General features: G+C 51.9%; 3 protein-coding genes across 3 annotated transcripts; 1 reads left to right on the top strand and 2 right to left on the bottom strand.

Annotated features, from left to right (window-relative positions):
* Positions 1 to 9,174: 9,174 nt before the first annotated feature.
* Positions 9,175 to 10,188, bottom strand: GCG54_00009773 (Citrate lyase subunit beta; the record flags this gene model as incomplete). Its single annotated transcript, XM_045409711.1, has 2 exons — positions 9,175 to 10,091; positions 10,143 to 10,188. The coding sequence occupies 2 exons, from the start codon at positions 10,186 to 10,188 to the stop codon at positions 9,175 to 9,177; spliced, it is 963 nt and encodes a 320-aa protein (XP_045262235.1).
* Positions 10,189 to 10,877: 689 nt separating this feature from the next.
* On the top strand, positions 10,878 to 11,829 carry GCG54_00009774 (Golgi apparatus membrane protein TVP23; the record flags this gene model as incomplete). Its single annotated transcript, XM_045409712.1, has 4 exons — positions 10,878 to 10,983; positions 11,055 to 11,100; positions 11,285 to 11,568; positions 11,672 to 11,829. 4 exons carry the CDS (start codon positions 10,878 to 10,880, stop codon positions 11,827 to 11,829), a joined length of 594 nt encoding a protein of 197 aa, XP_045262236.1.
* Positions 11,830 to 12,574: 745 nt separating this feature from the next.
* On the bottom strand, positions 12,575 to 14,013 carry GCG54_00009775 (uncharacterized protein; the record flags this gene model as incomplete). The annotated part of the gene is made up of 2 exons (XM_045409713.1): positions 12,575 to 13,548; positions 13,623 to 14,013. The coding sequence occupies 2 exons, from the start codon at positions 14,011 to 14,013 to the stop codon at positions 12,575 to 12,577; spliced, it is 1,365 nt and encodes a 454-aa protein (XP_045262237.1).
* Positions 14,014 to 15,478: the final 1,465 nt, after the last annotated feature.

A 15,478-nucleotide genomic window follows, 5' to 3' on the forward strand; every position in this document is an offset into this window, starting at 1 on the left:
ATACGGCGTGCCAAGGTACCTTACCTCACCTCAACCTCGCTGCTGCTGGTCTTGTTGCCGCCGCCGCTGCTCCGCTGCCACCGCAATTGCTGCGACTAACCACAGCGTCCTGCTGCTGGTCAGGCACACGAGGCAAGGGCCAAGGCATCTGGAAGATCTGCCCGGGAAGAGGGACCCATGGAAAACCCATCCATCCGTGGGTTGTAGACATGGGACATGGACGTGGACATCCAGTTGTCATGGGTGCCAACGTAAAGAGGGGACCGCCCACATCCCAAATTCGGCTTTTCTGTGCAAGGGGACGGGGGGCGCCAGGAGGGAAAAGACCCAGCGCCCATCAATGTTTCGACCAAAGCATGAGTGTGGCAGCAGGGTTAGCTTCCCCTCCCAAACAAGCATCAAACAGACGAAGAAGCTCAGATGTACCCATGATACTTCTCTCTGGATTGGCTTACCCGTTCTCCGCGACCATCTTTGACTGCAGGGTAGAGTCCAGACATGGAAGATGGCGCATGCGAGAGACCAATGTCGTCGACTCGATGCACTCCTCCGTTTGCTGTATCAATGCCCGATCAGAGTTGCTGGCGACTTCGATATTGATGCGGTCTACTTGTTGAGGCCGCGGCCGTGAGGTATCATTGCTGCGTGCTGCGTGCCGCTGATGTCGCGGCCGTCGTCGTCGACGACATTGTCGTGTACTTGGTGGCACTTCAAGTCAGACAACGCACGACGCGACGCACGCACTTACGCATCTTGCCTTCAGGCAACTATCTCTCCGAAGAGTCCTCTGGCTGCCACACAATCCAGTCGGGTCCAAAGTCGTCATCAACATCATCAATCTCAGCCGCAGAAGCAAGACACGGCTCACTTGTGTCCCTACATGCTCTTGCGTACCTATCCGTACGGATCCTGATGCGCAGAGGGCTCACACTCGCAGTCAGACTGACTAACCGGGGGCATGCAAGTGTGGTGGGATAAAATGCAGAGACCAGGACCACGGAAAGCTTCTTGTAAACCATGAACCTGGCTGTTGCAGGGTTGATGGCAGGCGAAACGGCTCAACGGGCGGCTGTAAAAGAGAAAATGAAAAAATTGCGCGGTGAAATTCATTGGTATGCAGACTCAGAATTGCCAGTGCCTACCTTAGTGTAGTTGCAATCAGGTAGCGACTTCACTTGCAAACGCAAAGCACTACCGCCGGTCAGGCTCCTGAGGGGAGCCAAGCCCATGGCCCTGGCCATTGCCATTGCCAGCGGGCAGAGGTGATAATATGAGCTTCTGGTGGGAGTAGACGAGAGCCGTGGAAGTGAGGGGGAATAGGCAGAGAGTGAGAGAAGGCGGGAAAGGCAGGAAGAAAATAAGACAGAAGGGTGGGATGCCTACACCAGAAACAGATTGGCATCAGTGTAATCCGCTGTGGCTTCAGGAAACACTGCGCGGGACAGCAGGCTTGGGTCATCCGCGGACGGACTGGATCATGAGTGACATTCCCATTCGACCCCACACTTTGCACAGCCTCCTTCCACCATGCCCTGTTTGAAGCAAGATGAACATCTTGGAGCTGCGACATGATTCTCCAACGCCCACCTTCTCCTGAAAGTGGAGTCTGCTAACGTGGTGTAGTGTAGCGGCAGAGCCTGCAGAACCGGTTCTCGACTCGGCTTGCCTCCCAGAGTCGCGATGCGTGCGAGCTGTGCCTGTCTGTGCCTGCTTGACATGACATGTAGTTGATTGCGCGAAGGCACTTTAGGCCCTCTGACCAGCGGCAAATGGCGACATTGGAGGCAGGCACCCTTGCCTCGCCCCCGTTCGGTTTTATTCATTTTAGCGCAGCCGTCCATTCGTTTTGTCGAGATGTCATGGTCACCGCGGGCTTCATCCCACGCAGGCGTCATAAGGCAAGGTCAGCTCCATGCTGCTCATTCGCTTTGTGGCCGTAGTCCCGGTCTACAGTCCGTCTCTAGACTTCTTCGTCCAATTCGCTTCCAGGATCAGTCTGTTTGGGTTGTGACATGTCTTTGGGCGACCTCGGCTTGTCTATCCGCAACCCTGGGCCGTCTCCCTCATGCGCGCAAAAGATGCGACCATGGAAGAAGAATCTTGGGATGAGACCACTTTGCCGGCATTGACTTCTCATGCGAGGCGACGCGCGAGGCACTCCGAGTTGGGAGGAAGAGCTCCAGGGCCAAGCAGAAGCATTATGGAGGATGTCGGTAAGCCCTTTTCTTTGGCGCTCAAAATGCTCAATGCCGTCGGCAGGAAGCTCCACTCCCAGCTTGGCACTGACCAGCAAGAGGTCCAGGAGCCGGATGAGGTCCTGCGATGTGGGTGAAGTCGAGTGGAAGAGATGTGGGTGTGGACGTGGTGTCCTTGTCGTCTGGCAGTGGATATTGGTCGATCCAGTGGAGTCGAGAAAGGCCACAACCCAACCCCTCTGTCGTATCGTAAATTCGGTATGCCCCTCCCCCAAGTGCACGGCGCACAAACCACACACGACCCCCTCATGGCGAGAAAATCGGTACATTGGTCGTGTCTTTCCCCCGACGATTGCCCGCGGCCTTGTGCAACCTGACATCGTCCAGCCAATCCCACGAGACGCAGTCGCAGTCGGCCCAGGGAACGAGTCCCAAAATACCTCGACTCCTGACAGTTCTGCTCGCTTTCGTTGCGCTCTGGTCATCGGCCATGGCCTCGCCTCGGCCAGAAACGACGAGCGCGTCGAATCGTTGAAATCGAAGTCAACTGTGAAATGTGACGCAACACATTGTTGTGGACAGCTGGGGCAGCCATCGTCAGTCAGGCCCAGGGACTAAGGTAGTGGAACCTTTAAACTCCGTACCCTAGGCACGAGTGGTGTATAGCCGCCGTCATATTGTGGCATGGACCAACGGCCTATGGAACTCCAATCGAGCCATGGATATGGAGGGGGGAGGGCAGCCTGAATGTGGAGGGGCGGTTTGGGTCTCTGGAATGCCACCAGCAGGAACCCTAATGCACTTGGCCGAGATCCAGCCGGGAAATACCAAGGTTTGGAAATGGCTCCATGTTCCGATTTCGTCTTCACATCACACCGCTTGGTCATTTCTCCTCTCGCCATTTCTTGGCTCTCTCGCCTCGGTGGTTATCAAATGGATGGATGGATGGATGCAGCTCTTGCGCCTGTTTGCTGCAGGGCTGGCGGTAGGCAGGAGCACGGGGTCGTAGCCTTCAAGATCCCAGTGGCATTCGAAACTGCCAGGGACCATCTATAATTAATTAGTCGTGACCGGACGAAGATGAAACCTGCTGCGCCTTCTTCACGGGCCCGCTGCCTTATCCACAGCCAAGGTTTTGTCTGCAAAAGCAAAGAGCTTGGGCAACGTCGTTGGGTTGGCGACACATGTCCCAATGTGCTTCGATATCACTGCCCGTGCAAATGGTCTGCCTGGGGTAGCTCCTGCAGCCACGTGCGTCGTCACGGACGATGCGACCCTGCAAAATGTCTGCCGGGCTGATCTCGAATGCCAATGATCTTTAGTCGTCGCTTGAACCGAATGTTTGGAATCTCGAGTTCACGACCTGAGATGAGCTGAGCTGAGCGATACCGTAGGCCCAGAAGTTGCAACTGAACACCTCGTACGCGTACTTGGCAGACGTTCTTCATAAGATGGTATCAGAACAAGGACTCGCGCCCGCATTCTTCCCAAGTCATGTGATTGCCATGTAGTTCTTGTCAACCAAGCTGCCATTATAAAGTGAAGTTGGCGACAGAGACAGATGGCCAGATTTGCCAGCCAATGTCGACTAGCTGTCGTGCACGGCTTTGAAACGGTTCGCGGCCAACGACAAGCAACCCGCATTCGGGTGCGTGGTCAGCTGTCAAGCATCTGTCACGGCGGGACAAATCCGGTGTTCTCCATATCGAAGCCAAGTCGATGCTATCAATAGAAATCGGCCGGGTATTCGACGCAAGACGTGTTCCGTCCCTACCGGGGCTTGTCTTGGCATCCTGAGACAGCCACAACTTGGAATGTGTTCGACGACATATCAAGTGAACCTCCTGATGGATGCCCTCTCGAATCAGGGTCTTTGGTAACGCGTCATATCGGCTAGGTCCGCTGCGAATCTTGTGGTCCTGCGCGGCAATTTCGGCGATACGTCCTCAGAAGCCGCGTCTTCGAGGTTGCGTCAACGAAACGCTCGGCAGCCTGGAGGCGCCCAAAGTTCCTGGAAGGAGCGGCGAATTTGCGGAGCCAAGAATGAGCATTATGTCGTGCAAAGAATTGACGCAATCGAGACAGGCTTTCGGAGTGCAGCGCTTTGCTTTGGCCGTAAGGGACAATAGTGAGAGTAGATTGACCGACGGTTTTGAGAACTTCGCTAACATGAAAATGGTTGATATCGAGCTCGTTTAGACTTGCCTTCCGAGTTTGGAGGCTCTTGCTCAGAGAACCTTAGCGCTGCACAGCAGTTTTAGCGCCGTGTTCAAATGTCTGGACCCCCACGCGGCTTACAAAAAAAAGCGAACACTTTAGCCCCGCACCCACCACCACACCTATAACCCCCCTTTCGAACCTAATAAATACAGCATTAAAATAATACTTTTTACTATATAATTAAATCTTTCGAAATAATTATAATATATATATCAAAATTAGGTTATTTTGCCCTCTCGCGCGATAGTCTCTTTAAGTCTTTAGGGTATTAAATCTACCTACTTATTAATTGTTATCTTACTAAGTTTATCCCTCTAAGCTTCCTTAGCTAATTCACAAACTTCGCCCTCACTTTAGTATAAGTACTACTTCATAGTCTCTTTTAGGATAGACTAGTAGTTCTCTATAGGGCTTTAATCTAAACTGTTGTAACAGTTAAAGTAGAACTTTAGCCTATAAGTAGTCTTCTAGTCTTAGACTTTATTCCTCTTTAAAAGACTATAGCTTAAATTGCTATCTTCCTTAAGAATAAAGTTATCGCTACGCTTAAGCTAGTATTTAATATAAGGCTTAAGAATCTAGTTAATATAGTATTTATAGGATATCTTACTATTATAGTTATTTATGTTATAGAACACTAAGTCGCTCTTAAACTTATAACTAATAGTAGCTTACGTATAGACTTATTTATAGTGCTTATCCTAAGGGGGGTTAACTTCCTAGTAGTAGTTATTATAGTACCTCTCGCTAGGTTTCTAAATAATATAAATCTTACCCTCTAGCCTTAGGCTAAAGTAGTATTCGTTAGAGAAATAAACCTAATGCTAGTGTAATATACTAGGGAACTATTCTAATAACTCGTAGGTTTTAGCTATATAATCTTCTGTAGTATAGAGGCTTACCTAGTTCTTATAGCAAGCTATATATTTATAGTAGCTAAAGGTACTTATTGCTTATTAGACTATTTGCTAGTAGTAGTTAACTTTAAAGCTAGCCTCAGTAGGAAGGGTCTGCTAGGAGAGGGTTTAAGCGTCCTATTTACTATCCTATAGTAATTGCTCTATCTTATTGATATTATCGTCAGATAGGAGCCTCTTATGCCTATATGTTTTATCTACTAAAGTGCTATTATAGAAGTAGCGTAAGTTATTAGCTAGGATCTTATAGCTAGAGGTGCGGCTAACCCTATAGTAGTTAAAAATCTACTGCTTAGGGTATATTAGGTTAATATGCGATAAATAATTAACTACACCCTAGATCTTCGCTTTTTTTAGTATATCAAAATGCTAATAACCTATTCTATATATAAATTAATTGATAGAATAAATAAGGAAGAAGTGGGCGACTAATAGGTATCTGAAAAGTAGGGGTTTTTTGGTGGTGGTGAGGGGAAGTGTGGTGGTAACGTACGTAGTGTTCGCTTTTTTTTGCAAGCCGCGTGACCCCGTCGGCGGTGGGAACTGGCGGAAACTATTCGTGCCCGCCCTCTATCGAAAAGTTTTGGCGCCAGCGGCACACCAGTGTACGGCGTGCTAGGGGTCCTCCGTCACTCACCTTCGGATGCCGTCCGTGTATCTGAGCAATTACCTCCCCGGCGCAAAGTCCACCTGCCAATCATCTATGTGTTACCATACAAGGTAAACCATACAAGGAAGGTAATATCGATAGCGAGATGGGCCAGAGTACGAGCACAAGAAGACAAAAATTGCAGAAGGTACGATTTCTGTTCAGCGTCTTGCCGATGCCAAAACACAGACATGCGTCTCGCTGGCTGCGTGGTACCTACTTGCGACGGGGAATGATCAAAGGCGATGGGATTCCTCAGCTGTACATCACGGCGAGCGACTGTGCTCGGCTGGCTGGCTGGTTCGCCAGCTACTCAATCTGGTCTGTTTTCCGTTTTATTCATCTACTTTTGTCGCTCAAGCTATCTCGGTGCATGCATGCATGTTCGACACAATGAATCACCATTCCGAGAGGAACTACCGCAGCCATCGTAGGCATCGCGGAGAAGAGGGACACCTTCGCCACCGATTTGAGACTCGGGGAAACGACTATACCGAAAAGACGCATCAACGTAGCCCAGTACGAGACCGGCGCTCTTTGTACTCAAACTCCAGTTGGAACGGGGGTGGTTGGGACTCAAGAAACGACACAAGCAATGACGCAAACCAGGGCTCTGGCATGATCGAGAATTGGCTTTCCAACATAAGTCGCAGAGGCGTAATTTCACCCAAAGCCGTCGATACGCAAAATCAACAACAGAAGCCAACAGTGGCACGTTCTCCAGGTTGGCGACCACATAACATTGATCTCGACAACGTGAGGCAAGGTCACAAACGGTCTCGGTCTCGAGACAGCTCCTTCATCGCGGATGCATCAAGAAACCATACCCGAGTGTCCCCGCTGCGTTTCAGACAACATGAGACAAAATTGCCATCTCAAGAACAATATCAGCACCAACACGTTCATCAGGTTGCCAAAAAAGCACATCTGTCGTCCTTCGGCAGTCCTTCGCCCGATTTCAAGAAGCAAGCGAGGCATAAAACTAGGGATGATCGGTACGAATCCAACAAAAGACCGCGGCAGCGGCAGCAAAGGTCGCGCAGGGAAAGATGTGAGCAGTCGGATGTCCCCCCGAAAAAGAAGGTTCTGTCATCGGGCAAAGACGTCATGAACAAGTTCCATTCTGAAGTGATACTCCAGGATAGGCTGACGGTAAGAATCATCACCTTATACTGGACGAGCTTTGCTAACCGAGTGTCTAGCTACAACCTGATATATCGCATGGTCTCTTTCAGAACGGCCGCATATCTACCCCCAATCCAGGTGCGTTCTTAGACATAGCGTTTTTGACCCATCCTGACCAATCCCAGTGGAAGAGCTGGCGTATAACTCGATGACCGCCGTCGAAAATCCGATATCTCTTGTTTCCTCACGAGCACAGCACAACAAGTCCCGGGCCAAGGAAAAGCAACGTCGAGGGCGGGAGGTAGACGAGATGGTGGCGTATTTTGGACACAAAGAAACACCACCGAATGAACTCCTGCCAGCCGTACTTACCGAAGCCCCTGCCAGCCCTACGCACAGAGGATTCGGCATGTACCCAAAGAGTGATCATTTGGACAGGAGACGTGCGGCGAATCGAATATCTACGGAATCGTTTGAAAGAGGTCTAGCACTACGAGCAGGCGAAGCCCGACTGCGGCCGCAAAGTAGTGGATTCTTGTCAGCCTTGTTACCACGAGCCAGTAGCATGGCGACCAGCTGTGTGTCATGGCCTACGAGCGAGCAAACACAGCCATCGATGCCACTAGCTTGTAATGGCAGGGATGCCAGTAGCACTCCAGAAACTATCAGGAACGGCCTGCAGGAGACAGGAGTATTCAATGGCACTGGAAAATCGATGAGCGGGAGAGAGACGAATGCGGTGCCAGGCGATAAATCGAAAAGCCAAAAGCAACACTGCATGGGCACAGATGTGTCTGCCCGTCCGGGCGGCGATTCACACCAAGCGAGCCCTGTGCAATTACGGGGTATCATTCGATACCAAGACAAAGGCGTAATGACAGCGGCCGATCTTCCACCCGTGCCCAACGACCAGCTCGAGGTCAAGCCTGCAGAGTTGCCCTCTTATGGCCACGACAACGCTTGTGATGGTGGAGTCAGTTCAGTGAAAAGCAGTGTCAATACCCAAGAATTGCCTGCACCAATCGCGGCAGCCGACAATACTGACCAGAACGGACAGGGAGTATCAAGCAGGCTCCCCCCAGATCAACGAAACGAACAGGGTCTGACAGCTAATCATGTTTCTGAACGAATGCCGGTCAATATCGTGCCAAAAACAATGTCTACTCAGACATCATCGGCTGCAAAGCAGCCCCAGTTACATGTTTATGTTGCGGACGACGCTATTTGCGGGAATAGCAACGGCATGGAAGGCGTTGCTCCAGCCCCCGAAAGAGCAGGCGAGGCTCTCTGCAAACCATCTACGACCATCGACGGACCTGTACGAAACCTAGAGTCAAGAGAAGCGGCACTTAGATCTCAACAGGTTCAAAACTCTACGCCGCTCACTGTCATAAGTGGTGCGCCAAATCTATCCAATTCGGCATGGAGATCGAGCACTCTATGCGACGAAGTATTGAATTGGGACCATATCCCAGGCCCTTCAACCGCCTTGTACGACGAATATACCGAGTTCATGGGCGCTCAGCCGCGTATTCGATTTGGCAGCGGTGAAGAGAGTGCTTTCCGTCCACCGCTCCATCTACTGCAAGAACCGCGTTTTCGAGGCCATCGCCATGGACAAATAATGGGCTGCAAGGACCATTCAAGACGTATCGATACGCCGCTATCTCAGCCCCGTGAGAGCTTGGCTGATTTCATTGCACGCGCCGAGCAGGATGCGTTCGGAAACCGGTCTGAAGAAGGCGTGACGAATTCGTACCACGGAAGTGCATTGAATAATAGTCGTCTTGATATAAGGTATTCGAAGACACCTTATACCGAAAACCCTCGTCGCGAACTTGCGGTCTCCGAACGACAGCCGGAACACTCAAGCTGGCACATTACAGATTCAGCAGACAACAACCACAAGAGAACACGACGATTGCCAGTGGACGGTTACAATAGAAGCTTCGAAATTGACTTTCCTTCGAGCAGAACACAGCTAAATAAAGCGGACAAAGACGATGAGCTAGCAGAAGTGCGCGAGCTGTGGTCGCCGAACTTATTCTAGACTTCGAGCTAGCTCGGCTTACTCAGGCTGTTGATCCTTCCATTTGGATCGCAGACGAGCCACGTCAAGGTCGCATTTTTCTGCTTTTGCAATGATAGCCTTTGCCTTCCCCGTCACCGGCGCATCGATCATCATACCGTCTAGAGTCCAAGCCCCGCGACCTGCGGCATTGGCTTTCTCGTCGGCGATGGCAACACGAACTGCCCATTCTACCTCCTTTTCGCCGGGAGCAAACATCTTTTGCACCAGCTCGACCTGGTTAGGGTGTATACATTGCTTTCCGTTGAATCCCATTGACTTTCCACCCAGAGACTCTTCTTCTAGCCTCTTCAGACCTTCGTCTCCCTTATACGAAGTACAGACAAGATCAATAGCACTGGGTAGATCAGTGGCCTTGGCAGCAGTTACGATAGCAGATCTTGCGTAAAGAAACTCGGTAAGCGATGGTGTTCTGGTAAGCGAAAGGTCCAGAGCAAAGTCTTCGGCGGCAAAGACCAATCCGCTGAGGTACGGGGATGCCTTGCAGATTTCGGCGAGGTTCATGACAGAGCGCGCAGATTCGATCAATGCAATAATTTTGACAGGGGTTTCCGAGCTGGCAGTGTGTCTCTCGGGGGCGACATGACGCAACACATCGGTTACATACGTTAGGTCGGCGGCGGAGTTGACCTTGGGGACGACGATGGCATCGACATTGGGAAGAGATCCGAGAGTAGTAAGGTCGTCCAGTGCAAACTTGGTCTCCACAGCATTGATTCGAACGGCCAATTCGGATATGAAGGGCGGTCGACTTGTTTGGTTGGAGAGAAACGATCGAAGTTGACCCCTGGCCTGAGCTTTCAATGAGGGAGTCACGGAGTCCTCCAGGTCATATGTTACGTTGTCTGATTTGAGACCCAGCGACTTTGTGAGCATCTTTTCCGATGAAGAAGGCACTGGGAAAACATCAGTTTATCAGATGATATGAGTGTTGCGAGTATATTAACCGTAGAGAAGCGCCCGCCGGATGATTGATGAGGACCTGGCAGCCATGATGGATACCGTGGCTATAGTATTGGACTTGAGTGGACAAGAGCTTGGAATTTGATAGTGAATTCAAAACAAAGGCTGACTTCTCAAATTACGTTAGGTGTAGCTGGCGATGAGAGTCCTCAACACACAGTGAAGATACCTATGTAACCATTCACTACCCCTCTGATCCGGCAGTTTGTGGTTGCTTTAAAGACGGTTCTCGGTAACTCGTGCGCCGAGTGGTCCAGCCAAGTCGGCTATTTGGTCGCGAGTTGAGCTCCTGGGGTCTGTCTGTCTGATGATGTAACCCACTCGGTAAGTTTCTGCCGCAGTCGACCGCCCTTGGGCCCTTGCAGCTGACGCCAATTCATTGGCCCGTGCAGCTCAACAGCACCCCTTGCGGAACAACTCAGCCTCCACGCACCGAACAGCTTACCGTAGCTTCAACGTGGTTTTGGGGGTGGGTGCACACGCAGTGGTGTAGCTGTCCACGCATGCGCCCGCGACAGCTGTGTGTACCGTGTTAGTTTCTAGAGGAGCAGGCATCCCTCTCTTCCCAATCCCTTACGTCCGAACCAAGAACAACACATTCTCACGAAGCCACGACATGCGCACGACGATAACGAAACCGAGAGTTTGATCGCATTCAATTCAGTCCACCAGCCTAACGTGTCTTCGGAGTTCGTACTCGCAAAATAAAGTCGCCCGCGATGGAGTCGAACCAGCAGCAGCCGCAACAAGAGGCCCCCGGCTCTCTCAGCTGGCGGTTGAGCTCGCATCCCATCACCCTATTGACCTTTCTTGCATTTCGCATATGTACGTCTCCTCCAGATTCCACGTGTTCTTCTGTTAGGGAAGATTGGCCAGCTGACAATGGCTCGTAACAGCAAGCGTCCTCGTGTACTTCCTCGGACTATGGATCATCAAGAGCATGTACGTTGTCGCATGGCCCTCTCTCTCCCTGCAACGAACACACGAAGCGAATAACCGAACCTGCATCCGGTCATGACCGAATGGCTATGCCTTTGGAGGATCGACCCGTTTACTTCATTCACGCACCGATCCTACCTGAAGTCGCATACGGCACTCTGAACTATCGCTGACAGTCCCACCACAGGATCATGATCTTTATCATTACCATTCTCCTCCTCGCCGCCGACTTCTATTATCTCAAGAACATTGCCGGTCGTAGACTCGTCGGGCTGCGCTGGTGGAACGAGGTGGATCCCCAGACGGGCGACTCGCAGTGGGTGTTCGAGAGCAGCGAGCCAGGCACGAAGACCGTCAACCCTACCGACAGCCGCTTCTTCTGGCTCGCTCTCTACGTCCAGCCGCTACTCTGGGTTCTCCTCGCCATATTTGCGCTGGTCAGATTGCAGTTCTTGTGGTTGCCGCTGGTTGGTAAGTTCTACCTGCGGACCCCTTAACCTCAGCTCCTCTCCCAGATTTCGAGTCCAAGGAGAGGCTTCGCAGACCCTGAATGGCTAACTTCTCTGTCTTACAGTCATCGCTCTCGTCCTTACCATCATGAACGCCATGGCCTTCTCCCGTTGCGACAAGTTCAGCCACGCTTCTAACATTGCTGGAAGCGCCCTGTACTCTGGTGGTCTGGCAGGCAGCATTGCATCCAATATGGTGGGCCGGCTGTTCAGCCGGAATTAAGCGGACGTGCCCTTGAGACGACTGCGTTGGGCTTTGGAACACGCCAAGAAAGAGCGTACCACGTTAAGAAGGATCCGATCAACGGGGGGACGTTGCCGGTCCTTCAAGTGCGCAAAAGGAGAGAGGAGAAGGGCTCAGTCGCCTTCGTCGTGAGGCTGGTGGGAGCAGACAACTTTCAATATGCTATACCCAACTGTACACTAGACATGTAAGCATGACCCGGGTTTTTGAACGACTTATTTTCTTGGCAAGTGGCAGATATTCTTATGCTGGACACTAAGGGATCTGTCTCAGTGAACAAAGTGAAACCACGTGGTGAAAACCCCAATTGCAGGCTCACCTACAAATAATACTGCAATCACACAACGGTAAACGGCCAGGCAAACACACCAACCATCTTTTATCTGCGGCGGGAATCCTTTTTGTTTACTTCTCCCCCACCCCATACACCTCAGATCATCCTCATACGCGATGACGGCGACGCCGACAGCTCAACTTCCCCGCGGCCTGGGTATTGCCACTCCCTTGGGCAAATGCTAGGCCCGTATGCCCTTACACGAAAACGAATGGTGTAGTGTAAATTAACAGTGGCTGAATCGCAAAAAAACGCCCATCAAGAAGAAAAAAAAAAGAAAATCAACAGGTAAATAGCCACACTACAAGATATTCGTATCAAGAATTATGCAACATGAAAAACCGCATTTTTGGGTGTCTGCGATCTAAATTTACGAGGGCTCTACGACGACTACCGGCGCTGCCCCTGACCGCCGCCCTGGCCAGCTTGCTCAATCGCCGCGTCCAGCGCTCGCTCTTCCTCTTCCAACCGCCTTATCTCATCTTCTGTCATGCCGTCTTCGATGAGATGTGAGACGTTGGAGTTGACGTTGGGAGTGGACGATCTAGCTGCGTCGCGGTTGACGTTTTCGAGTGAGCGCGAGGCGGTTGGCATGTGCTCCTCCTCGCTGTACGGCGGCGCAAACGAACGGCGTTCTGTCGGGCTTGTGCCGGAGGCAGGGGTAACTGCTGCTGCGGCGGCGGCTGGTACTGCTGCGTCATGCTCGGGCTCGGTGAGGTGGCGCTGCGATTGCTGCATTTCTTGTTGCTGATGACCGTCGTCGGAGTACGGGGAATGAGGGGATTCGGTGACGCGGGCGTGATTCTCCTTGTCGGCGAGGAACTCGTGGGGGCCGGAGCCGTATCCTCCACTGTGGACATTATTTGCGCGACGGCGGCGACGGATGAGGAACCAGAGCAGGAATGCAATCAGAGCAACGCCGAGGATTGAGCCGATTACGATGCCGGCTATGGCACCGGCGGAGAGACCACCTCCACCTCCGGAACTGGAGCTAGAGTTTGATGAGCCTGCGCCTGGAGGAGGAGTTGATGAGGGAGCGGATGTTGCGGTGGAAGTCGACGTAATCGAAGAGCTCACTCCGGTGGTTGTCCTCGGAGCCCATTCAGAACCACTGTCAATATCCTGGCCAGCAGATTCTGCGTCGCTGGTAATCTTGGACAAGATGTTTTCCTTAGTCTCCGCATACCCCTGATCAATCTTTGAGCCATTGTACACTGTGAAAACACCGCTCTGGGTATATCCAGTGCCGGTGCCATCGTTTTTGGACCATCCGAGAACGAGATACATCTCTTTCTTCAGGTAGGCAGAAACTGCCGTGTCATTCACCGGCAGTCTAAGTCCTCCTCCGGCTGTCAAAAACTCGACTACCACGCGCCAGGGTTAGCACAGCTCAGATTTGTTAAATAACATGCAATCTCGACATCTGAATATTGCTTACATTCTGGGGATTCACGCTTGGTGTGGACGTCACGCGACGAGGCAAACAAGCCTACGCGTGGCATACCGAACGATACATTTGGGTTTTGGACAAACTTGATCGTTTCGACTTTATCGTCACTCTGGCGGCCCTGCCACGTAGCGTTCACGACCGTGACGGAGCTGTCAACAGGCCACTTCACGTCATGGGGGTTTTCAAAAGTCATGATAACCCTGTCGCCCGATCCCAGTGTGCCTGTATCAACCGCGATTGTTGGGCTCTTAACACCAGTGCCCTCGTCCCGTTCAGGCCTCGTTGTCGTTTCGTAGAACGGTGTATTCCCCTTCTCCCCTAGAGACAGGGTGTTGCTATCTTCGTCTTCATTATCGAATAAGCCCGACGGGAGGGACATGACTGTATTCCTCGCAGACTCCCAGTCCAGAAAATCCGAATCAAGGGCTGTTGATGTAGTCGTCTCTCGAGTCGAGTTTTCGGCAAAGAGTCGATATTGGTGATGCTCGTGTAAGTCGGTGGTTCCACACCCGTATTCCAGTCCACTACCCAAAACCGTCTGTCGAAATCCAAATTCGGATTGTCGTACCAAAAAGCCTTCGAACAGTGAGAGTAGAAGCAAAATAATAAAGAGGGAAGAAATTTGGGAGGAAGGAAGCAGGCTACGTGGGTAGAGGATGTGATTAGGTAGGAAAGCAGAATAGCAACCCCCGGTTGGTGTAAGACGGCAGTGAGCAGGATGGAGTTGGGCAGACAGGGGATGGAGGGGGAACGACAGGCACTAAGAAGAAACCGACCAGGGTAAGGTACGTCGGGACCTTCGAGCTCAAGCAACAGTCGGTCTCACGGGGCGGCTTCGCTTTTGTTGGTTAGGTCGGAAAATGGGCTCAGGTTTCTGTGTGTGGTGTTGCTGACGGCGCGGCGCTCTGCGAGACGTCCAGCTGGAGACGCCGCGTTGGGTGTTGGTGTTTGGTGACCGGGGGTTCTCTTTCTCTCCCGACTGGGATCTACCACGCCAGCTGCAGCAAGCCACGCGCCAAGGCTGCGCCGCGCAAAGAAATGTCGAAGGATCCGCGGGCCTGTCTCTCTGGTATTTTCTTGCCAAGGGCCCTGCTCCAACGGCTTTTCCTCGCGGGCGATTGGCTCCTGGAAACCGCACCTTTCTTGCGTGCGTCCTTGAGTGAGGCGCTGTCGATTCCCTCGGGACCTAGTCTTCAAGCAGCTTTGTCAAGTGTGTCCGGCGAGCTGACGGTTCTGTCGTTGCTCGAGATCGTTGTTCAGATTCTACAAAGAAGGCAGGACTCGGACTCCAGGAATGATGATTATGGCGACGGCGAGATAAACAAGCAGCTTTCGCACTCGGACGTGGACGGGAGGGCTATTGATAGACACCTTGGTGCAAACCCGAGGAATCAATGTCGGTGGAAACTCTGATCAAAGAGTGCCTAGCTAGCTCTTCAGAAAGATAGCAAACAAAAATGGTGCCTGCTCTTTTGATGGAGTCTCCCCACCGTGTCATCCATCCTCTCTCCCAGGGTTACGAATCTCCGGGCCCTCGTCAAGCTCCCCTTTCACCATTCCCGCGCATCTGACCCCCTCACTTCCTCCCTTGGCTTACCTGACAGGTCTCCGAATCATCGACGCAGAGCTTGTGATCCCGGGATCGGCAGATGGCTCCGTTACACCGCGTCAGCGACAGGTCGGAATCTGCTTCTCCACGAAAGGCGGTTTTCGTACGAATGATTTAACGGGACAACAAGCCCATCATGCTTAAACCCCCAGAAGCAGAAGGGAACGGACACTGTCGGACTCGAGACGTACACCGGAAGGAATAGAGCAACAAGCATCGCGTCCAATGAGTTCCA

Source organism: Colletotrichum gloeosporioides, assembly GCF_011800055.1.
Source record: "Colletotrichum gloeosporioides strain Lc1 chromosome Unknown consensus_57, whole genome shotgun sequence".
NCBI lineage: Eukaryota > Fungi > Ascomycota > Sordariomycetes > Glomerellales > Glomerellaceae > Colletotrichum > Colletotrichum gloeosporioides.